Raw genomic sequence first — 26,351 nt, 5'->3', positions numbered from 1 at the left:
ATAACTAATTGCATATAAGTATATTCTGTGAATCTTGTACATGCTCATTAGGAGCTGGTGCGTCAGATAGTGTGCATATAAAAAGACTGTGCAAATTTAGATTATGAATGTGAATTGGAAAGTTGTTTAAAAATTTGTGCTATATGTGAATCATGAAAGTTTTATATTGATTTTAGTGTCCCTTCAATGTTTTTTAGACAAAACATTCATCCAATTTGTTTCAATAGCAAAACTGCACCCACCATTTACCTTATTTGGAGGAGCCAATCTGGGCTTTAGTCTGCAGACAACAAGGTTAGGTAGTATAAAGTACTGTTTTGCAGGTGTTATGTATCTGTGCCTTATTGGCTTTAACTGATAACAGCGTAAGTCTTAAGAAGTTAGCAGGTGCTTTTCATGTTCTGAGAATTAGAAATTGTTCAATTTTCAGAGCTAAAAGTTACATTAAAAGGGGGAAAATACATAATGAAAGTATATTACAAAGTTGTTTCATTACTCATAACTAAACATTTTTGTATAAAAATCTCAAGGAGACTGCTGTCCCTTTAAGAGGAACAGGGAAGAGAATGGCTGCTCTGTCTAGGTAAAACAGAGGTTTGTGGACCATAAGATCACAGCAAAAGATTTGAAACTGGAACGGTACTAGAGTGCTCTCTTTCAACCCAGAACACCATTGGTAATTTTGCTTTGCCGTCACCAACTGCAGCAATAATATGCTGGAGGTCTGGAATTGGTTAAAGGGACATGATAGAAAAAGAGTTAATTTCAAATTACATGTATGTGATATTAAGACAGAAATTATAAACTAAAATATTAACTGGATCCATGCTGAAGGTATTATAATCCTTTTAAAGTTTTCTCATAAAAATGTGATTTTTAAATGCAGTGTCTTCAAATACCTCATGTTTAGTATGAAAATACTCAGATTAAATAGTATTAATTAGTCCCATATATAGAACATATAATTCATTAATGCTGGAAATTATAGGTGTGTTTAATGAACATATTGAGATCAATTAAACTGTTAGCAGTATTTGATAGTGAAACTGTTGTCTGCTGCCACCAATAGTTTAGAAATGATATTGCAGCCAAAAGGGGTTGGCTGTTATTAAAATACATGCATTTCCAAGAGCCAATGAAGGGACAAGCTTTGATAAGGGCGTATCCGAATATTCACCAATGATTACAAAATAGTGACGGGCTTATCACTTGATAAAAGCTCATGCAAGAGGAAAGAAGGGGTCTTTGCTGGAATTTTGACTGACTGACAACTGCTGCCTTTGGAACACAGTCTCGATAAAGCAAAACTGGGCCTAATTTCTTTTTCCACAATTGTAAATACCTTTCTTATTTATAAGGTGAATGGATTTATCTGAAAAAGCTGAAACTTTCCAATTGGTTTATTTAATGATGTATACGTTGCTCTATATTTTTAATGTTTTAAATCAAGGTATTGTAAAACTATAGTTTAAAGGGACACTGAACCCAATTTTTTTTTTTTTGTGTGTGATTCAGATAGAGCATGCAATTGTAAGCAACTTTCTAATTTACTCCTATTATCAATTTCTCTTCGTTTTCTTTGTATCTTTATTTAAAAAAGAAGGCATCTAAGCTTTTTTAGTTCAGTGCTCTGGACAGCACTTTTTTGGTGGATGAATTTATTCAACAATCAGCAAGAAAAACCCAGGTTGTTCACCAAAAATGGGCCGGCATCTAAACTTACATTCTCGTATTTCAAATAAAGATACCAAGAGAACGAAGAAAATTTGATAATAGGAGTAAATTAGAAAGTTGCTTAAAATTTCATGCTCTGATACACAAAAGAAAAAATTTAGGTTCAGTGTCCCTTTAAATGTAGACCAAGGGTAATAAGTATGCTGGTATTAAATATTTAGAAAGTATGTTTGTATTTTAATATCATAAAAGAGATATACATACATACATACACAAGAATCTAAAAGAACAAGCGCACAGATACACTTTTTATAGTGCAGATCAATTTATTTTAAAAACACATTACATGTATAAAGCAATTAGGAATGAATCCTACTCACAAAGGCAACCCCAATCATATGAGGTAAGTTATAGCGGTCGGATCCTTAAAGTGTCCCCACTTGTTACTGGCAGCAAATCCCAATGAGATAGGAAAGTCTCCTTGTTAATAAGATCCCCAGTCAAGTTCAAGGTGGATGAGGGTAGCGGTTAGTAATGTCAGAGAGTTCAAGTTAGTCTTACCGCTCCGCTCCTGAAGTTAACAGTCCGGTCAGGTGCTGATAGATAGATGAACGCTGCAGGTAGTTGTAACAGCGTGTATAGCAATGCTCCTGCTCGGCGTGTGATTCACAAGTGACGTAAGGTGGGCGTGGCCTTACGCGTTTCACGGAAACATCCGCTTCATTAGAGGCTTGATGTACGCCCACCCTACCTGCTGTGTTTATGAGACAGCGTTAAGGTTCACGCCCTCCCTACGTCAGAACGCTTGTGAATCCTGTCAGTTAAAGTGCCGATATACGAGGAGTTATAATATTTCAATGTTAAAAGTAAACCACAAATTTGAATTAGAAAATTAGAAAATCCGCCTCCCAGTTCTCTACTCCTGGGATATGGATAGCTGAGAGATGGCAAGAGTGAACCTCTGCCCATAGAATTATCTTTGAAACCTCCAAAATTGCCAGGGGGCTCCTTGTTCCCCCCTGATGGTTGATATAGGCTACAGTCGTGATGTTGTCCGACTGAAATCTGATGAACCTGACCTCCGCTAGCTGAGGCCAAGCCTGAAGAGCATTGAATATCGCTCTTAGTTCCAGAATGTTTATCGGAAGGAGTGCTTCCTCCTGAGTCCACGAGCCCTGAGCCTTCAGGGAGTTCCAGACTGCACCCCAGCCCAGAAGGCTGGCATCTGTCGTTACTATAGTCCAATCTGGCCTGCGGAAGCTCATCCCCTTGGACAGATGGACCCGAGATAGCCACCAGAGAAGAGAATCCCTGGTTTCTTGATCCAGATTTAGTAGAGGGGACAAATCTGTGTAATCCCCATTCCACTGACTGAGCATGCAAAGTTGCAGCGGTCTGAGATGTAGGCGGGCAAACGGTACTATGTCCATTGCCGCTACCATTAAACCGATTACTTCCATACACTGAGCCACTGAAGGACGAGAAGTGGAATAAAGAACACGGCAAGAGTCTAGAAGTTTTGACAATCTGGCCTTCGTTAGGTAAATCTTCATTTCTACCGAATCTATCAGAGTCCCTAGGAATGAAACTTTTGTTAGAGGTGATAGATAACTCTTTCCTTCGTTCACCTTCCACCCATGGGACCTCAGAAATGCCAGAACAATGTCCGTGTGGGACCTGGCAATTTGAAAAGTCGACGCCTGTATCAGAATGTCGTCTAAGTAAGGGGCTACTGCTATACCCTGCGGCCTTAGGACCGCAAGAAGGGACCCTAGAACCTTTGTAAAGATTCTTGGTGCCGTGGCCAACCCGAAGGGAAGAGCCACAAACTGGTAGTGCCTGTTTAGAAAGGCAAACCTGAGAAAACGATGATGATCTTTGTGTATCGGGATGTGAAGATAAGCATCCTTTAAGTCTACGGTAGTCATAAATTGACCCTCCTGGATCATAGGAAGGATGGTTCGAATAGTCTCCATCTTGAGATCTAAGATTGGTCTGAATGTTCCCTCTTTTTTGGGAACTACAAACAGATTTGAATAGAAGCCCTGTCCCTGTTACTCCTGCGGAACTGGGTGGATCACTCCCATAACTAGGAGGTCTTGAATACAATGTAAGAATGCCTCTATCTGGTTTGCAGATAAAAGTGAGAGATGAAATCTCCCTTTTGGGGGAGAGGTTTTGAATTCCAGAAGATAACCCTTGGACACAATTTCCAATGCCCAGGGATCCTGGACATCTCTTGCCCAAGCCTGGGCGAAGAGAGAGAGAGAGTCTGCCCCCTACTAGATCCGTTTCCGGATCGGGGGCTACTCCTTCATGCTGTCTTAGAGGCAGCAGCAGGCTTTTTGGCCTGTTTCCCCTTGTTCCAAGCCTGGTTAGGTCTCCAGACCGGCTTAGACTGGGCAAAAGTTCCCTCTTGTTTTGTGTTAGAGGAAGTTGAAGCTGCGCCACTCTTGAAGTTTCGAAAGGGCCGAAAACTAGACTGTTTGGTCCTTAATTTGTTGGACCTATCTTGAGGAAGGGTGTGACCTTTTCCTCCAGTGATGTCAGAAATGATCCCCTTCAGTCCAGGCCCGAATAGGGTCTGTCCTTTGAAGGGAATGTTGAGAAGTTTAGACTTTGAAGTCACGTCAGCTGACCAGGATTTAAGCCATAGCGCCCTACGCGCCTGAATAGCAAAACCTGAATTTTTAGCCGTTAGCTTGGTTAAATGAACAACGGCGTCAGAAACAAATGAATTGGCTAGCATAAGAGCCTTAAGCTTGTCAATAATATCTTCCAACAGGGTTTCAACCTGTAGAGCCTCCTCTAGAGACTCAAACCAGAAAGCCGCAGCAGCAGTGACTGGGGCAATGCATGCAAGAGGCTGTAGAATAAAACCTTGTTGAATAAAAATTTTCTTAAGGTAACCCTCTAATTTTTTATCCATTGGATCTAGAAAAGCACAACTGTCCTCGACAGGGATAGTGGTACACTTAGCTAGAGTAGAAACTGCTCCCTCCACCTTAGGGACCGTCTGCCCTAAGTCCCGTGTAGCGGCGTCTATAGGAAACATCTTTTTTAAAAACAGGAGGGGGAGAGAACGGTACACCTGGTCTATCCCATTCCTTAGTAATAATTTCAGAAAACCTTTTAGGGATTGGAAAAACATCAGTGTAAGTAGGTACTGCATAGTATTTATCCAATCTACATAATTTCTCTGGGACTACAATAGTGTCACAGTCGTTCAGAGTTGCTAAGACCTCCCTGAGCAATACGCGGAGGTGCTCAAGCTTAAATTTAAATGTAGACATATCAGAATCGGGTTGATGTATCTTCCCTGAATCAGAAAAATCACCCACAGATTGAAGCTCCCCTGCTTCAGCTTCAGTACATTGTGAGGGTGTATCAGACATAGCCACTAAAGCGTCAGAGAGCTCTGTATTTATTCTAGTCCCAGAGCTGTCTCGCTTTCCTTGCAATCCTGGCAGTTTAGATAATACCTCTGTAAGGGTATGATTCATAACTGCCGCCATGTCTTGCAAGGTATACGCAATGGGCGCGCTAGATGTACTTGGCGTCCCCTGAGCGGGATTTATAGGTTCTGACACGTGGGGAGAGTTAGACGGCATAACTTCCTCCTTGTCAATTTCTTCTGGTGATAAATTTTTTAAAGCCAGAATATGGTCTTTGTAATCTATAGTAAAATCAGTGCATTTGGTACACATTCTAAGAGGGGGTTCCACAATGGCTTCTAAACATAATGAACAATGAGTTTCCTCTAAGTCAGACATGTTTAAACAGACTAGTAATGAGACCAGCAAGCTTGGAAAACACTTTAATAACTGTGAACAAGCAAAAAATAAAAACGGTACTGTGCCGTTAAGAGAAAAAAAACAATCACAGAAACTGCAAAACAGTGAAAAAAGCAGTAAATTTTACGAAATTTTTATTGTGTATAATAGACTGAAATAGCATTGCACCCACTTGCAAATGGATGATTAACCCCTTAGTTTCAAAACCGGATCAAAAAAACAATATAGCCATTTTTAAACAGTCACAACCAACTGCCACAGCTCTGCTGTGGCCCTACCTGCCCATACAACGACTTTGGAAGGCACAAAAACCCTTTAGAGAGGTCCTATATGTTCAGGGGACTCCTTCAGGGAAGCTGGATGTCTCAAGCTGCAAAAACTACTGCGCAATTTAGGCGCGAAAATAGGCCTGTACTCACAGTGAGAGGGCCTTAAAAAACTATCCCTAGGCAAAATCTAGTCAGCCATGTGGAAAAACTGGGCCCCAGAATAAAGTTTTATCACCAATATGTAATAAACGTTTATATACCTCAAGCAAACGTTATATCTATTCAGTAATGGGAGTAAATAACAAAAATATTACCCTTTACAGCAAGCATGATACCAGTCGTTATTAAATCACTGTAATCAGGCTTACCTTAAATAAATCCGGTATTGTCAGCATTTTCTAGCTTATCATCTCTCTAGAAAAATTTTAAACTGCACATACCTCAGAGCAGGAGACCCTGCACGCTATTCCCCCAGCTGAAGTTACCCATCTCTTCAGTTATGTGTGAGAACAGCAGTGGATCTTAGTTACAAGCTGCTAAGATCATCAAAAACCACAGGCAGACTCTTCTTCAACTTTCTGCCTAAGGCTAAAATAGTACAACTCCGGTACCATTTGAAAATAATAAACTTTTGATTGAAGATAAACTATATTAATGCACCACCTCTCTCTAGCTACTTCCCTTGTCGAGAGCTGCAAGAGAATGACTGGGAGGTGGCAGTTAGGGGAGGAGCTATATAGACACCTCTGCTGTGGGTGATCCTCTTGCAGCTTCCTGTTGGGAAGGAGAATATCCCACAAGTAATGGAAGAATCCGTGGACTGGATACACCTTACAAGAGAAGCAGAGACAACCTTTGGTAAAAACTCAAGAACTATGCGCAAAACAAGAAAAGGCTCCTTGACAGAAAGGGTTTTCAATTCAGAGACTTGTCTTGCAAAAGTAACAGCAACCAGAAAAATGGTCTTTAGTGTAAGGAACCAGAGCAAGATCTCCCCAATGGGTTCAAAGGTTATTTTCATCAAAGCTCCTAAAACCAAATGAAGATCCCACATTGGAATGGCAGATTTAGTAGAAGGTTGGATATGAATTGATAAACTAAAGGTTTCTGTGCCCACTTGACTCCAGTAATGGCAGAAATAGCAGGCACCTGAACATTCAGTGTTCTAGCACAAAAGACCCCTTATGAATCCTTCATAAAGAAAATCCAATAAATTATGTAATTCCATATTGGCTGTAGAAGCACTGTATCTAATCATCCAGGCTGAAAAAGTATTCCATATACTGTAAAGATCTTCATTCTAGCCTGAATTAAAGTTTGGCTTACCAAATCTGATATATATTTAGTTGCCTATATATTGTGATCTCAGCAACCATACCGTCAGGTTCAAATGCTGCAGGGCTGGATGCAGGATTGGTCCCTGAAACAACATATCTGGAGACTATGGAAGGAGCCCTGGAGGTACCAATGAAAGCTGTAACAGCAGAGGAAACCATGGTCTGCAAAGCCAAAAGGGAATTACTGTTGCAAATGTTGCTTTTTCCCTTTGAATTCTTTGAAATAAATATGTAATGAGATGCAGTGGTAGAAAGACATATTAGGTTGAATTTCCATACCTGAGAGAAAGCATCAATACCCAAAGCTTGTGGTGTTGGCAGACAACTGTAAAACAGAGGCAAATGGTAATTGCGAGAGGAAGCCATAAGATATACTTCCGGCAATCCCCATCTGTCAACAATCATCTTGGTTTCTGTTCAACTGCCACTCCGTTTGTGAAAGAGGAACTTGGCTCAGATAATCTGTCTGAATATTCTGTGGGCTGGGAACGTGAGAGGCAGATAAACCCCTTCAGATACTTCTCTGCCCAAATTAAAATGGGTGACACCTCCTTGAGAGCTTGTAAACTCCTTGTTCCTCCCTGAAAATAAATGTAGGACCTTATGGTCCTGTTGACGGTCAATACCTTTCCTGAATTTCCCTGAAGTTGTTTTCTAAAGTGAAGCAGAACCTAATAGACTGTCTTTATTTCCAGTATATCGTCAGGAAGAGACTGAAATCTTCTGTGCCAGGACCGCTGAGCGTATTTCCCCTGGCACATAGCTCCCCAACCGAGTTTGCTGCAATCTGTATGATAATACAAATCTAGCTCCACTAGAGAAAACCCCTGAGAAAATGTTCACCTCCCGAAACCACCAATTGAAGGCATCTTTTTAGCTCTAAATACAATGAGAAGCGGTGATTACCCCCAGCAGTTATGAGGCCTCTTCTGCGAAGCTGTAGCGGGTCTTCAGCAGATGCACATGTCGACCATTCCAACGGGTATCAGCAGGAGCCAAGAAGGACGTCTCAGTCCAATGACGTCATCATCTTACAACGAGGAACACAAAAAATCTGGCTAACTGCACAATAAATCCTCTGATCCACGGTAGTATAAAAACAGCTCTGATCTCTTTATTAGGACAGTGCCAAAAAAAAAAATTATATATAAATATATAACAAATTACACCAGATAAAACGAGTATGCCATTCAGAAACACTGAACGGACACAGCAGCAGATGAGAGCATACGCGTTTCGTGTTCACTGCAGTGAACAAGTGCAGTAGTCTCGCACAAAACGCGTATGCTCTCATCTGCTGCTGTGTCCGTTCAGTGTTTCTGAATGGCATACTCGTCTTATCTGGTGTAATTTGTTTTTAGAGCACTATATATATTGGCACCGTCCTAATAAAGATCAGAGCTGTTTTATACTACCGTGGATCAGAGGATTTATTGTGCTTTTCTGTGTTCCATCTTCTTAATTCTACCGGAAAATAAATTTGCAAACTGAGTCCCAAGTGCTTTAGTTAACATCTTTGAAAAAGCATCTGAAATGGACACATTCTCCATCTTGTCCATTTCACCCGGTGGATGAGGGAAGACATATGACCCAACATTTGTTACCAGACACGAGCTGTCAGACAGGAGGGTTTTTGAAGCAACTCTTTAAAAACCTTCCTTCTCTGTGGGGACACAGAGACTACAGCATTTTTTTATATTGAACTGTACTCCCAGGAAAGGGACAGACTGAGTTGGCTGAAGCGGACTCTTTTAGAGATTTACAAACCATCCGAACTCCTGCAGTATGAATTCCAGTGTAAAGTCTCTCCTAAGAATCTGTAAGACCCATTTGTCCGAAATGACCTCTGTTCAGTTGTCTATGAATCTGGAAAGCCTTCCTCCCAAAGGCATCTGGACAGGCGTACCTTCAGTTTTTTGTTCTGGCAAAAATGTACCGCCCTGGTACAGCCTCTACTACCTCTTCCTTGTGCCTGCATTTTCCAATCTGGAAGATTAAAGGATTTCCTTCGAAAAAAGGTCTTAAAAGTCCGATATTGATTTTTCTGTCTATGGGCATAAGAAGATTTATTAAATTTTGGTGCCTGTGGAAGAAAAGGACTTTTCCCTCATGAACGTTTAGAAATCAGAGTATCACGCTCTTTACCAAATAACGTGTTACCTCAAATGGTAGGCCCAATAAATTAATCTTGGCTCTGGGATTAGCCTCCCAGTGAAGAAGCCAAAGTTTAGCGCTGTAGGTCTAATGCTGTGTCAGGTTAGCACGCAAACAGTAAGGGTTAGGTTCTTTCTTCAGCGTGCTCCATTGAAGGCTATGGGGAAAATAATTTAATATGGTCACAATATTCGAAGTCCATCTGTTAGCGTGCATCAGGTTTCGCTTATGCCAACAATTTACTTTTAATTTGTAATAGGAGAGCTAACTTGCCTGCATTAAAAGTTTACTTTCAGCACAGTTTGCTTGCAAGCAAAACAAAATCTGCAGAATCTTGACTTGATATTTAAGATCTAACCGCAGAGAACTAAAGAGGTCATTGGTGGCTTTACTATTATAGCTGCTCCAGATATGGTTATGATTAGGGGTATATCTGCTTCTATACATGATTCCCTAGCTCTCCCATATGTTTTAATTATATGTGCTATTGGTAAGAGGTAAAATAACTACAGATGCCCAATGGCATTTGAAACTTCTTGGGAGAGGTCAAAATGGGGCAAATAATGAAAGTATATTGCAAAGATGTCTTCCTACAAAAAAAACGCTGCCTACCGCCTAAAATTGCAGTGTTAATAAATTTAACATTTTTTAAAAAAAAAAAAAATCTATTTATTTATTTAAATGTATATTTTTTCAATTGTAACCTTATATTTCCGAATCATATTTAGCCAATAATTAAAGGGACATGAAACCCACATTTTTTTTCTTTCATGTATCAGATCATACAACTTTAAAGAACTTTCCACTTTACTACGATTATCAAATTTGCTTAATTTTTCTTGGTATCCTTTGTTAAAGGAGCAGCAATGCACTACTGGTAGCTAGTTTATTACATCAGATAAACGATTACAAGAGGCATTTATGTATAACCACCAATCAGCAGCTAGCTCCCAGTGGTGCTTTGCTGCCCCTGAGCCTACCTAATTATTATTTTCAACAAATGGTAGCAAAAGAACAAAGCAAATTAGAAAATAGAAGTAAAACTACACTTCCGGCTCCGATATTTCAAACCACTATAGAGCCGTCCCACCCGCTTCTACGTTACAGCTATATGCTTGCGCTGTGTGGAATACAATGAAAAAGATTTAGCGCACATGCGCAGTTGAATCAGTGGGCGGGTCACGTGTAGTGACGGACGCCTAATGGCCTAAATTTCAATTGGACTATAGATAAACGTGATCTCAAGGTAAAAAAATTATAATTACGGGTTGAATAAAATAAGTTTAAAAATTGAATGATAATAAATTTATAACTTTCATAAAAAATTATAAATGAAACTTATATTAAATTTTACTCAATTACTGGAATACTTGATAAAGGATAACAGAACTTTACCATCACTTTAAACTATGCCATCTATAAAGTTAGCATAGGATGGGGCACATGAGCTTTCATTCTTTTATTTCTAGCCCGCTTTTGCCTAGTAATACCCCGATTCTGGGTTGCGCTCGCTTCACATAATTCTGTCTGACTCCTAAGCTTCATATAAATGTGTTGACCTCTGCATCATGCATTTGACAAACAAATAGTATCAACAACAAAAATAGAGAAAAATATTAACAAGCATCAGATGCACTCACTTTTTTTATATTATTCAAACTAAATACAAAAATAAAACAGGGCTTAATAAACCTGAGCACCAGCTGAGCCTCAAATATAGGCCTTGGCACTGGGCTTTCTGGGCGATGACACTGCCTCTCCATTTCCTTACCTCAACACTGTTAGCAAATGTATCACTGTGTATGACATGCTGGGAACTACTATTCTCAGCATGCCTAGTAGCTGCTATAGCAATGTTCATGCTAATGTCACTGCCTTATACTGTGCATACCATGACATTAGCAGGTCAGAGAGTGCGAAGAGAAAACTGGTGATATAAATCTTCTATGGTGTGTACATATAATCATTGGTAGGCACAATAACTCCTGGCTCCTAAATTCTTAACAAAACTTTTGAGCCTTGAATTAAAGGGACACTACAGTCAAAATAAACTCATGATTGGGAAAGATCATGCAGTTTTAAGAAACTTTCCAATTTACTTCCATTATCAAATTCTACCCAGTTTTTTTACATTCCCACTTTCTGAAACACCACCTCCTAGTGAGCATGCGCACAAGCTCATAGGGCATACGTATAATAGTCTGTAGTTGGCCGATAGCAGTGTCAGACTTTCAAGCAATGCTTGTTTATTTTGCAAGTACTCTTGCTGTTTACATTGAGCTCCATTTTTGTCCTGCTGTTTTACGTGGATCCGCATCATTTTTGGTTCCATTGCTTCACTGAAATCTAACTATCTGCATATCGAAGCTGAAGCTGCGCTCTCCATAGTTTTACTCAATCCAGGTAATTCTGAGTCTCAGTATGCTGGTCCTTTACCTGTCTCTACAGCTGAGCCTGTCATTCCGAAGGACTCCGTTCCTGGATTACCTTGTGTCTCCTCCTCAGTTCCTGCCGTCACTACAGCCTTCCACTCTAGCTCCTCCCCAAACATTTCCTGGAGCATTGTGTACACAGACGACTCATACTGACAGTAGAAACCGGTAAGATGGATGTTGTTTTTGGAAACACACTTTCCTTGTTACTGTAAAGTAGCCAATAGGTTCTCCAGGTTTATCGTCTTAAAGATAGATTATATACGGTATATATATATATATATATATATATATATATATATATATATATATATATATATATATATATATATATATATATATATATATATATATATTGCTGAATTTAGAATAATCACAACTTTAGTTATCGTTTTTTTTTTTTTTTTAATATAATTTTTATTGGTAATCCATTTAGGGGTACAAAAAGAAAAAAAGGATGAGGATAAAGGCAATATTTACATAATAGAGGAGTATACACAAACACAAAAAGAGAAGTGAAAAACTCACAGGATTATTCCTTATTCTTTTCCTTCTTTCGGATTAGGCAGAATGAAAAAAAAAAAAAAAAAAAACAACCCAAAAAAATAAAATAAAAGGCATTGTTCCAACTTTCGATGTGATTATACATATACATAATGATGACCTTTCATATTTAAAAAAAAAAAAAAAAAAAAAAAAAAAAAGGAGGAATATTTAAGCCGAAATAGATCTCTCTCTAATTTTGACCAAACCTAACCTTATACCCTAAGCCTACAACCAGTTCTCGACCAATTAACCCCTCAGTGGAAACCAAAAAAGTTTTTCTGATTTTTAGACAAACAGCTGTGGTGCTATTGAGTTTCATCCTAAGATAAAACGGGCCACAGCTACCGCCAGGGGACAAAAAGATCTTCCGGCCCTGGGGTTGAAACACACAAGACGACAACGACAAACACAACACAAACAAAGAAAGGAAAAAAAAAAAAAAAAAAAAAGGGGGGGGGGGAAAGAGGAACATGGGGAGGTTAGATTATGTTCGCTTCCAGCGGGGACCCTGATGCTTGGATTTTACCATACTCCTAATAGCACTAATTCGCTATCTTTAAAAGGGTAAATAATATGTTCAATCTCATTAGCAGGGAGGGCTTTGATAAATTGTGACCATTTGGAAAAAAAGTTTTTTATGTCTTGATCTTTTTGCAAGTCAGTATCCAGTTGTTCAATAATACACTGCTTTTTTAAGCAATTTTTGACTTCGGTTAAGCTCGGGGTGGCTTTTAACTTCCATTTCTTTAAAATCAAATATCTCACCGCGAGGATGGCCATGCTTATGCTTTTACTAATCTGATATGGTAGGGTAGGAGTTTCGGAAAAGAAGACTATCCTCCTGGGGGAGAATGTGAAGGAAGGTACCTTGACTATTCTATTAAGCCAAAATTGAACCTTCATCCAAAAACTATGAATTTTTGGGCAATCCCAGATCATGTGCAGCAGGTCAGCAGATGGAAATGAACATTTGGGGCACTTATTGAACTCCAAGCTACCACATTTAAAGCCTTTCTTAGGAGTGAAATAAGTCATGTGGAGAAGTCTTAAATGTGACTCCCTCCACGTAGCCGAAAGAGTAACCCTACAGGTTTCCTGAATCGAGAAAGTGAGAAGGTCTGGATCCAAAGAGTCCTGCTGAAGCAGGGAGGACCACTTAAGGTAGAGTTTCTCCAAAACACCAGGGCCTTTAAGAGCTGTTAGAGTTTGATAAATGTATGAAATTGATGTAAGCCCACTCTTAAATATTATCAACCATTTTTCTAAATCTCCCATAGACCACTCCCAGCCATAGTCAGTGACCTGCTTAAGAGCAAAATGTCTCACTTGCAAATATGCAAAGAAATCGTGGTTAGAAATAGCGAACTCCTGCTTGAGAGAGAGTCAAAGGACTTGATACATTTCCTCTCAAAGTCCAATACCTGTTCCAGTCTTACCAGTCCAAGTAATGCCCATTTGGAGAATACAGCTGACTGGATACCTGCTACAAACTGAGGATTATTTAATATAGGGAGATGTTTTGAGGCTTCAATATTTATATGAAGAGCCAATCCTATCCTTCTCCAAATGGAAATTGAATTATAAATGGAGCTCATCTTTTTTATTCCAGTAGGAATCGTGCTGCTGTTGCAATGAGTCAATCCTACCAATGAGTAGGGGTGAATCATATTACTCTCTAAATCCCCGTTAGTAATGTAATTACTGTTAGTAAACCAATCTGCCGTAATTCGTGCCAGGAATACTTGATTATAGAGACGGAGATCAGGAAGAGACAGTCCTCCGTACTCTCTCGGTAGGGTTAGTTTAGTTAATGAAATTCTCGGTTTTCTCTTCTGCCAAATGAATACTCGTAAAGCAGTATTGAATGCAATGATGTCTTTTGTTTTAAGAAGTAAGGGAGTATTCTGGAGAACATAGAGAATTTTAGGGAGAAGGGACATTTTGTACAAAGCTATACGACCCGACATTGACAGTGGAAGATTCTGCCAGTTTTTTAACACTTCTTTAACACTAGCCAACACCGGGAGTATATTCAATGAATACCAATTGTGAGGATTGTCCGAGATCCAAATACCTAAATATTTAAAGGAGTCCTGAACAATTTTGAAAGGAATAGATATAGGTAATTTTTTAGGTTGTTTAATCCAAAGGAGTTCTGATTTTGCAGAATTGACGGAATAGCCTGAGAAAGATCCGAATTTTTCAATTATCCAAAGAAGTTTGGGAATATTACTTTGTGTGTTTGACATATATATTAACACATCATCAGCATAAAGTGCAATTTGCAAGGTTTTTCTTCTAATCTTGATCCCTTCGATCTGCTGGCGAACCTGATTAGCAAGAGGCTCAATAGCTAGATCGAACAAAAGCGGCGAGAGAGGGCAGCCCTGCCTCGTGCCTTTTTCTAGTTTTATGGCCTGCGTAGGAGACCCATTCACTATTATTCTCGTATAAGCGTTCTTGTATAAATTATTAAAAAAAGTCAAAAAGTGACCTGTCAAACCAAATTGTTGTAAAGTAAAGGCTATATGGTCGTGGTAGACCGAGTCAAATGCCTTGCCTGCATCTATTGATATAATTGCCAGGTCAGGAGTGCCCTCTCTAGCCCCCTCTCGCTGGCCCTCGCCTGATTTAAAATAATCTACAACAAGGAACACCTCCCTTATTTTAGCTGAGGAATTACGTTTCTTTAAGAAACCAGCTTGATCCACGTGAATAATGCTGGGCAAATGAGATTGAAGCCTATGTGCAAGTATTGATGACAAAAGTTTATAGTCGGTGTTAAGAAGGGCAATTGGTCTATAAGACTCTTTTTCAGCTGGGTCTTTACCCTGTTTAAGAATAAGGGAGGTGAATGAAGCCACAAAGTCAGGGGAGGGGGTGTTGCCTTTAATGTAGAGATCATTAAATAGTGACGTTAGATGAGGTATTATTTCGGGCATTAGGATCTTGTAGAACTCATTTGGAAGAGCATCTGGTCCCGGGGTTTTATTAAGAGAGAGTTTCTTTATTGAAGCAGAGACTTCAGACTCAGTTATTGGGGCGCAGATCTGATCCAACATTTGGGAGGTTAACCTTGGGTATTGGATTTTCTCCCAGAATTCCTCCCTTTGTTTAAGGTCAGAGGTCTTATGTGCATATATAGATTTAAAGTATTCAGTGAAGATGTCGAGAATTTCTTCAGCTGTTTTATAGGTATTGCCTTCATGACGTAGTGAACTAATTAGTGAAGGGGCCCTATCGTGCTTAACCAGATTCGCCAGGAGCTTCCCAGTTTTACTCCCAAAACGATACAGTTTTGCCTGCATCTTTAGGTCTCTCTGAGATGATTGATAAAGGAGGAGTGCATCTCTTTCTCGTAAAGCAGTTGTGTACTTCGACCAGTTCTCCGGTGTTTTCCGTAGAATATAATGATTATAAGTATTTATAACTGATTTCATTACTTCTATTTCTCTTACCTTGAGTTTCTTTGTTCTTGCTATGTTGTACGCTAGGATCTCACCTCGCAAGACCGCCTTCGCTGTCTCCCAGAAAATAGCAGGTTTAGTGATATGCTCATGATTAAGAAGTATGAAATCACGATATTTAGCTATAAGCCAATTTTTAAACTTGTTATCTGTAGCTAGATGCCGGGGAAACCGAAAGCCCATATTCCTTGGAGGATTAGGACTTTTTAGTTATCGTTTTAATGTTGTGCTCTAAATACAGCTACACACTTAACAAATCATTATACATAGACTTCAAGAGTAATGTTAACTTAGATGTTATAGGTTAACCATTACAGTCTGTCACATGATACAGGGGGACAGTAAACGGGAAAAATAAATACATTTGTCAGAAAAAAAATTGACTGCTTATTTGAAATTCAGAGTAACTTATTGCATTGTCTTTTTATTAGGCAAGTTTAATTATACTATTCTGTATTTAGTGGTCCTTTAAAATCTGAATTATGCTTTTTCTAAATTCTTTAAAGAACATATAGAAAGTAAATATTAAACACCAATGAAAGTCACATGTCTATGTTTTCTAAACATTAAACAAGAAGAACAGTTGTGTCATTAAAACTGACAACATGGACTTTTATTACCGGAATAAAACTGGAAATTCTGGTTTAATGGAGGAAAACCGCAGAGTATCGCATGTTGTACAAACAGGTCGTTTTTCACAAATCTAGTAGATTAACCATCAGCATTTGAAGAGGTGCCATAGTAATATAAAGAGTCAGATGACAAAACACACAGTTATGTGTTGCATATAATTCACCATGTGTAAGTTGGTACAAAATGTCTCTTGAAGAATCAAAAACCGATCATGCATGAAAACTGATGTCACTGTTCAAACACCTGACCTGTGACTTGGAAGTTAAGATTATGAAATCTTTCTTGTTTTACTCTAGAGGCTGTGTGCAGAAAAAAGAAAGTATTCTAAAGTGTAGTGAGCAAGCAACTGTCAATAACATGTTCTATGTGTTTACCCCTGCAAAGGGTTTACAAATACATAGTTAAAAGGGATAGAAAAGTCAAAATTAAGCTTGCATGGTTTAGATAGAGCATGTCATTAAGACAATTCTATGATCAATTTTACTTTGTTCTCTTGATATTCTTTGTTGAAAATAATATGTACATACCCTCAGCTAGATTGTGATTGGTGGTTACATACTTATGGATTGTCATTGGCTCACCAGATGTGTTCAGCTATGCCACAGTAGTGCCCTGCTACTCTGAAGCTGACTTTAACTATGTGTTTAATCTATTCAAAGAGGCTAAATGCAGTTATATGATAACAAATGTAAATGTAATGTCTCAGGTAACTTTGGCTTTCCCTTTACAGTTCATGGACTTGATAAAACGGTAATAAATAACTAAGATTTATAGCAGTCTATGGGTAGTATTGCAGTTGTGCAGAGTCCAAACAAATAACTCAAACTTCAATTACATACACACATATATTTAAGACAAAAGCAGGAGCCAGGAAGCAGTAGATCCTGCAAATGTACTTCTGGCAAATAGGTTTTTATATTATTCTTCATACGCCTGTATAACATATACCCTTAACAATCTACTAAAGTAAAATATGCAAGTAACAGTTCAATATTCTAATGGCTTCAAAAATGTAATTAGTTTCTTAAGAGATGGTAAACCCAATTTTTTCCTTTCATGATTTGGATAGAGCATTACATTTTAAGCAACTTTCAAATTTACTCCTCTTATCAAATTTTATTTGTTCTCTTGCTATCTTTATTTAAAAAGGCCGGGATGAAAGCTTTGGAGCCGGCCTATTTTATGTTCAGTACCCTGTATAGGGCTTGCTGATTGGTGCCTGCATTTAGCCATCTAATCAGCAAGCGCAACCCAGGTTCTCAACCTAAAATGGGCAGGCTCCAAAGCTTTTATTCCTGCTTTTTCAAATAAAGATAGCAAGAGAACGTAGAAAAAAAAATGATAATATAAGTAAATTAGAAAGCTGCTTAAAATTGCTGCTCTATCCAAATCATGAAAGAAAAAAATTGGGTTTAGTGTCCCTTTAGTCACTGTTTTAGAAGCCAGATACAATATATACAATATATGTAAAATATAGTCAGGGACAAAAGTGTACAAGTTGTGACTCAATGGCTCTGGATTTGTCAAGTTGTGATCTATATCTACTAATAGGAAGAAAAAATAAATAAAGAGATAGGAAAAGTCAGACTTGCATAACTCAGAGAGTGTCATTTTAAGAAACTTTTAAATTATCTTCTATTTTCAAATGTACTTTGTGTTCTTGATATCCTTTGTTGAAAAAGAATATGCATATATCCTATCCTTCACTACCGGGAGCTAACTGCTGATTGGTAGCTACAAACATTCGTCTCTTGTCACTGGCTCATCAGATGTGTACAGCTAACTACCAACAGGGAACTGCTGCTCTGTAGTTTAAAGGGACAGTGTACTTATTTTTATTTATCTTTAAGTTTAAAAAGATTGATAACGCCTTTACTACCCATTCCCCAGCTTTGCACAACCAACATAGTTATATTAATATATTTTATAACATTTAAACCTATACATTTCTGCCTGTTTCTAAGCCCCTGCAGGCCACCTTTTATCTCAGTGCATTTTGTTAGCTTTTCACAGATAGACAGTGCTAGTTCATGTGTCTCATATAGATAACATTGTGCTCTATACCATTCAAGTTATTTATGAAGCAGCGCTAATTGTCTAAAATGCAAGTTTGTGAATAGCCATTAAGCCACGTGATCAGGGGGCTGTCAGAAGATGCTTAGATACAAGGTAATCACAGAGGTACAAAGTGTATTATTATAACTGTGTTGGTTATGCAAAACAGGGGGAATGGGTAATAAAGGGATTATCTATCTTTTTAAACTTCAAGTACACTGCCCCTTTAAGTTCCAGAGCAGCAGTTCACTATTGGTAGTTAGCTGAACACATCTGATGTGCCAGTGACAAGAGACGAATGTGTGTAGCCACCAATTAGCAGTTAGCTCTCAGTCATAGGTATGGCCATGTTAAAATCTAGCTTCCATTGCATTCCGGTGCTGATGCATTTGCAGATGTGGAGCAACCCTCCTTCAGATACTCCCAATGAAACCTATGTTCCAATATGGAGGTACCTATAATTAGAGGGAGGCATGAAAAGTAGTTAGCATTTAGTGTCCCTTTAAACCTATGCTATGTATAAGGCGGGTACTTGGTATCTAATGCATCAGTTTTTTATTAATGTATACAGGAAATATGTTACCATGGGAAATACTTATGCTTTATAAATATTAGCACACTAAGGTGTGTATCAATATATATATATATATGTGTGTGTGTTATTATGATTATATTGACCTTTTATTATTATATAATTATTAAAAAAAATCTAAACAGATCTATACATCTAAATTTGATCTAGTGAATAGTTCACAACCATACAAAGTGACCTCATCTACAAACCACTCCTTTTGGTTCTATAATAACACCAGGTACCTACAACATAAGGATCAGCTTTGTACAAATAGGTTTGTGACACACAGCTTCATGTAATCAGGGTCACAGATACCTACAACATAACTCTACAGCAGGAAGGAGGGTCAGTTGTACAAACAAGTTTGTGACACACAGCTTCATGTAAGCAGGGTGACAGGTACCTACAATGTAACACTACAGCAGGAAGGAGGATCAGCTGTACAAATAGGTTTGTGACACACAGCTTCATGTAAGCAGGGTGACAGGTACCTACAATGTAACACTACAGCAGGAAGGAGGATCAGCTGTACAAATAGGTTTGTGACACACAGCTTCATATATTCAGGGTGACAGGTACCTACAATGTAACACTACAGCAGGAAGGAGGAGCAGCTGTACACATAGGTTTGTGACACACAGCTTCATATATTCAGGGTGATAGGTACCTACAATTTAACACTACAGCAGGAAGGAGGATCAGCTGTACAAATAGATTTGTGACACACAGCTTCATATAATCAGGATGACAGGTACCTACAACATAACTCTACAGCAGGAAGGAGGATCAGCTGCACAAATAGGTTTGTGACACACAGCTTTATGTAATTAGGGTGACAGGTACCTACAATGTAACTCTACAGCAGGAAGGAGGATCAGCTGCACAAATAGGTTTGTGACACACAGCTTTATGTAATTAGGGTGACAGGTACCTACAATGTAACTCTACAGCAGGAAGGAGGATCAGCTGTACAAATAGGTTTGTGACACACAGCTGTATGTAATCAGGGTGACAGGTACCTACAACATAACACTACAAGAGGAAGGAGGATCAGCTTTATACAAATAGGTTTGTGGCACACAGCTTCATGTAATCAGGGTGACAGGTAACACAAGTGACATTATAGCTAAGCACAACAAATTAACTAAGTAATTATAAGGGTCTCTTCTTGTCCCTGTTTACTATGGGAATCAAAAGATGGTGCCCCCTCACATTAGCCCAGTCTGGGTACAATAACCTCACATACCCACCCTGGATAAAGTCCTCTCTCGGTTTCTCCGCCGCGGCATCGCTCTCTTCTTGTATCCTAGGCCTTGCCATGTCAGGGGCCGATAACCTATGTCCCTGAGTGAGTAACCGGCAAGGACTCTAGCAGCTCTCTATCAGCGACTTCCGTCTTACAGACCTTAGCCACTGACTGAAGTCAGTATGCACATGCGCAATAGGGAAGTATGACGGCTAATTCCGGAAGTCTGGTTTTCCTGGGGCTTATCTAGTCCAACTGAGAGAACTTTATGGTCGTTGTACAGAGTAGAAGTGATGTTTGTAGGTTCAGTGAGTAGAGCGGTGTAAATAGTTACACGTAGCACTGGGACAAAACATTTGTTTTATATTAATAACTTCCATGTAGCAAACGTGCTGTTATTAAAACCCCGTAGCTTCTAAACCTTTTCCAGATCCCTCTGCTAAGCTGGTTTTAAGCTTCTTTTTTTTTTTTTTTTGCTTAGTGATGGTAAAATTTGACATTAAAATCAGGTCAGGAATCTAAGCAATGTTTAGAATAGACTTTAATTGATCATTTGTAATGAAGATGCGCTGTAACTTATTTTTTAATCTAGCTGTACTAGCCCCATGCTCTGGCTGCCAACTTCAAAACTCATATTTTTTGTGAGCTAACGGTGAGCTATTCACCAATCGGCGCTCTAGTTACCAAAAAAGTGCCATACGGCTAGGGTGCCGATTGGAGAACAATTTCAAACTGTTAGCTCACAAAAAAATATGAGTTTTGAATGTCTGGAGCACGGCTAGATTAAAAAATAAGTTATAGTGGATCTTCATTAGAAGTGATCAATTAAAGGCCCTGTAAAATATCACTTAGATTCTGGACCTGAATTTAAAACGTAAATTTTACCATCACTTTAAATTTAAATGCATATTTCACTGAGCACAGTGGCATCACTAGGGTTGGTGTCATGAGGGGCTGAAAATCATGGTGTCACCCCTCCCCCAGTAATGTTTTTTTTTTTGTCTGTAGCTGTTTCCCATCAAACCCTGACAAAGAATCAAGTCCAATAACCAAAGCCTGTAGATACAGAGTTCTCTTGTCATCCATATTATTAGTCCCAGTGGAAGTAAGTTCAGACAGTCACTCATATTACAAAGTAAAATAATAGCTTCAATACTATGGGTTATATTTAACAAATGCTGCTGCAGCGAATCATGTCCGCCCAGCATCGCTTAATGCCGACAGCATACGCTGTCGGCATTTAACATTACACAAGCATTTATTGTGAAATGCTTGTGCAATGCCGCCCCCTGCACATTCTCGGCCAATCAGCCGCTAGAAGGGGGTGTCACGATCGGGATGATTGCAGTCTGCCACCTCTCAGGTGGCAGATGAGTTAAGGAGCAGCGGTCTTATGACTGCTGCTTCTTAACTTCAGTTTCCGGAAACTTAGCGGGTAGAAAGCAGCATCAGCTGCTTATCAAATCTACCCCTATGTGTCTAGCTAGGCAATTAAAAACATGATTTGTACTACATACTGCATAAAGAGGCACCCCCCCCCCCCTTCACTAGCTCCTCACCTGATATGTTCAGCTCCCCAAAAAATATTTCTGAAAAGTATCACTTTATGTAATATTCAGAAAATAGAGACTACTACACCTTTAAGTAAAGGGGAAGTTCAAAGTATCCAGACAGGTACTTAAAGGGCCATAATACCCAAATGTTTAAACACTTGAAAGTGATGCAGTATAGCTGTAAAAAGCTGACTAGAAAATATCACCTGAACATCTCTATGTAAAAAAAGAAAGCTATTTTACCTCAAAAGTTTCTCAGTAGCCACATCCCATTGTTAAGGACTTCTAAGCAACAAATCAGTAGGTCTGTCCCGGGCAGGGGCGTATTATGGCCTAGGCCAACAAGGCCGGTGCCTAGGGCAGCAGATTTGGGAGGGGCAGCACATGCACATCTGCCCTATCCTCTCTCTAAAAGCCAGCACACAGTACAGTGAGCGATAAAGTGAAGGCTTTTACAGAGATTAAGGTCGCTCTTTACAGCCAGTGCTTCTTTAAACCGTTGCTTCGTTTAGAGCCGTCAGCATTTTTGCAGTGAAAGCATTCTTGGTGAGAAACTTGCCCGGCGATATGCTTACAAGGTGAGGCTAGAGGAGAAGACCTTGTGCCGATATGCGGCCTCCCCTTGTCAGCTCTAGAGGGTCTGCGACCTCAGTGATTATTGCAGGTCTTAGTAACCAACAGACTGGATGCGTCTGTGCACTGCTTAGATCAGCTTGTGATGTCTAATCATAAACTCTCAGCGCTAATGTATGTTAGCTACTAATAGCTTTCTCTGCATTCATGTGATGTCTAATCATAAACTCTCAGCGCTAATGTATGTTAGCTACTAATAGCTTTCTCTGCATTCATTTGATGTCTAATCATAAACTCTCAGCGCTAATGTATGTTAGCTACTTATAGCTAGCTTTCTCTGCATTCATGTGATGTCTAATCATAAACTCTCAGCGCTAATGTATGTTAGCTACTTATAGATAGATTTCTCTGCATTCTGCACCCACGGAGTAAATAGTAAACGGACACTTAAAAAATGTCATTACTTGAATTATGGTAATTACTGTATGTTGTTGCATGTAAAAGGCAGTGATTGTTTCAAAGTGTATTCTTCTTTCCCTCCCTTCCTCTCTCCCTTCTTTTCCTTTCTACATCCCTTCCTCCCTCAACTCCCTCCCTTCTTTCTTTCCATTCCTCCCTTCTTTCTTTCTTTCTTTCTTTCTTTCTTTCTTTCTTTCTTTCTTTCTTTCTTTCTTTCTTTCTTTCTTTCTTTCCCTTCCTCCCTCCCTTCTTTCCCTCCCTCCCTCAATTCTTTCTTTCCCTCTCTACCTCCCTCAACTTCCTCCCTTCCTCAACTCCCTCCCTTCTTTCTTTCCCTCCCCCCTTCTTTCTTTCCCTCCCTCACTTCTTTTCCTCCCTCCCTTGCTCCCTTCTTTCACTCCTTTCTTTTCCTCCCCCTTCCCCCCCCCCACGCCTCTCTCTCTCTCATTCTCTCTCCCTCCTTTTTTTCTTTTCTCTCTCTTTCTCTCTCCTCCCTTCTTTCCTTTCTCTCTCTATCACTCCCTCCTTTCTTTCCTTTTTCTCCCCTCTCCTTCTTTTCTCTCCCTTCTCTCAGGGAGAAAATGGTATGAGATGCATGCAATTCAACCCACTTGTATGCAAGTGTTTTGCTAGCCCATTTTCTTTTGAATTGTTATGAAAAAAAACATTTTACACACTGACACAAAAAAATATTAAGGGGAAGAAAGGCCTAAAACCTTTGGGTTAAAAGGGGGAGGGGCCGCATAATTTTGAGTTCCTAGAGCAGCACAAAATCTAAATACGCCACTGGTCCCGGGACAGCGGAAGGAGCGAGCTTACGTGCACTCTCATCTTATTTCCCTATTCAGCTTAAGGAAGTTTACAATGAAATCTCATGAGAGTTAAGTCAAATCTCATGAGATCACAGTAAAAGAGTTCATGACCACTGCTGATGCTGTTCATTTCTTCAATTTTTTTAATTTTTTTTTTACCTGCATCTGGGCAGTTGCTGAAGTATAACTGTTTACACAGAACTTACTCTGCTGAGCTGAGGAAATTGTGAGGTAAAATATCTTCCTTTTTTACATAGAGATGCTCAGGTGATATTTTTCTGTCAGCTTTTTACAGCTATACTGCATCAGTTTCAAGTGATTTAGCATATGAGTATTATGTCCCTTTAATCACCAGCAAGCACCTGATTTATTGCTTGATGAATGCAAGTTTGTGGCAAGCCAGCCATCTATTTCCTGAAGTACTGAAGACTCCCAGTTTGAGTTATATTCTGATCCATTGCTACAGTGAGAAAACAACTGCCAGTCTTGGAATGCTCTGTTTCTTGTTAACAGTTCACAGCCTTTGGAACTATTTTTGCATGCTGCACAAGGATATCTTTTAAATCTCTTCAATCACTCCTAAAAAGCAATCCTGAGATCCCTCCTCCAGCTTTCATTCAGAATTCAGCTGCACAAGAATCTTAATCCTTTTTTATAGCAGCACAGACCTAAGAGAAATTTAACTAAAACTGTAAGTATCATTCAAGCCTCTGCTTAAAACCTTTTGCTGGTATAAAGGATATAAAGGATTATTTTACTTTTCCCTTTAGTGTACAAGTCATTATTGCATTAAAGTGAAAGTAAAACCTAGCGTTTTACAAACGCTAGGATTTACTATTTAAACAAATAAAGGGCACTTTCTTTCATGAGGTATAAGATACTTCATGTAGAAAGCTCCTTTATTTGATTCAATCGATCTCCGCTCTTAGCTCCTACAGCAGAGCACGGCTAAAAAATTTTTTGGCTAAGAGGTGACATTTTCACCTCTTAGCTAATAGCTGTGCGGTAAATCCGGCTCCCATGGGCGCCAAACTGGATTTACCGCACGGCTATTGGCTAAGAGGTGAAAACGTCACCTCTTAGCCAAAAAATTTTTTAGCCGTGGGCTGCTGTACAAGGTAAAAACGGCGATCGATTGAATCAAATAAAGGAGCTTTCTACATGAAGTATCTTATACCTCATGAATGAAAGTGCCCTTTATTTGTTTCAATAGTAAATCCTAGTGTTTGTAAAACGCTAGGATTTACTTTCACTTTAAGGATATTTTTTTTTTCTTAAAGCGAATTTATTATTTGTGCTGCATAGTAGCTTTCCATAGTTCTCATTGTGTTGAACTGTATTTGCTACATAGTAGCTACACAAAACCGTTATATATTAAAAAGGGTTGTTGCCATACAACAATCAGATCACTAGGAAGCTGCATAAGTGTTTCACTTTATTAATCAAACATTAAAAACGAGTGGAATAGCAATTTATACATTTTAAAACAAGTAGTGATTGGTTAAAAACAACCAGACCAGGTTGTTTTTAATCAATCACTACTTGTTTTAAAATGTATGAATAGCTATTCACAGATGTTCACATTTAGTCTATGATTACGGTCTAATGACCGAAATCGGTCAGACGTTTGTGCCATGGAATTTTATTATGTTTCCACTCATTTTTAATGTTTGATTAAAGGGACACTGAACCCAAATTTTTTCTTTTGTGATTCAGATAGAGCATGCAAAATTAAGCAACTTTCTAATTTACTCCTATTATCAATTTTTCTTTGTTCTCTTGCTTTCTTTATTTGAAAAAGAAGGCATCTAAGCTATTTTTTTGGTTCAGAACCACGGAAGGCACTTGTTTATTGGTGGGTGAATTTATCCACCAATCAGCAAGAACACAGTGGGGACTAGTTATCAAGCCGTCAACCTCAAATACGCTTGAATTCCGCAGCGTATTTGTGGCGAGGCTGATTCGCCTTAGTTATCAAAGGCTCGAGACCGGCAAAAGTAGAATTTTGTGACGTAAGCATCGATCCGCCGGACTCAGTCCGACACAGATCGATTCTTACGTCACTCCAGATGTTCCGCACACAAGTGCGGCACATTCTCACTACTTTTGCTAGCTATCAAAAAACTAGCAGGTACGCTCGGCACTTTTACGGCCCAGCGTACCTGGTTTTCAATCCGCCACCCCTGGAGGCGGCGGATCCCATAGGAATCAATGGGAGTCTGACCATAGCGAAAGTACAAGTTCGCTGCTGACAGACATCCCATTGATTTCTATGGGAGCTGTCTACACCTAACACCCTAACATGTACCCCGAGTCTAAACACCACTAATCTGACCCCCCTACACCGCCGCAACTAAATAAAGTTATTACCCCCTAAACCGCCGCTCCCGGAGCCCACCACAAGCTACTCTATACATATTAACCCCTAAACCGCCGCTCCCGGAGCCCACCGCAACTATAATAAATGTATTAACCCCTAAACCGCCGCTCCCTGAACCCGCCGCAACCTATATTAAATGTATTAACCCCTATCCTGCCCCCCCTACACCGTCGCCACCTATAATAAATTTATTAACCCCTAATCTGCCCCCCCTACACCGTCGCCACCTATAATAAATTTATTAACCCCTATCCTGCCCCCCACTACGCCGCCACTGTCATAAAATTATTAACCCCTAAACCTAAGTCTAACCCTAACCCTAACGCCCCCCTAACTTAAATATTAATTAAATAAATCTAAATAAATTAACTCTTATTAAGTAAATGAATCCTA

General features: G+C 39.2%; 1 protein-coding gene across 1 annotated transcript in view; it reads right to left on the bottom strand.

Annotated features, from left to right (window-relative positions):
• The window catches only part of TMEM41B (transmembrane protein 41B), an 83,004-nt gene extending 62,664 nt beyond the window's left edge, over positions 1 to 20,340 (bottom strand). Inside the window, exon 1 of the mRNA XM_053720598.1 lies at positions 20,186 to 20,340. Coding sequence (XP_053576573.1) covers positions 20,186 to 20,255 — 70 coding nt within the window. The 5' untranslated portion in view covers positions 20,256 to 20,340. The remainder of the gene's footprint in view (positions 1 to 20,185) is intronic.
• Between the last annotated feature and the right edge of the window lie 6,011 nt (positions 20,341 to 26,351).

Source organism: Bombina bombina, chromosome 7 (genome assembly GCF_027579735.1).
Source record: "Bombina bombina isolate aBomBom1 chromosome 7, aBomBom1.pri, whole genome shotgun sequence".
Taxonomy (NCBI): domain Eukaryota; kingdom Metazoa; phylum Chordata; class Amphibia; order Anura; family Bombinatoridae; genus Bombina; species Bombina bombina.
This window is presented reverse-complemented; position numbering and strand designations above follow the sequence as displayed.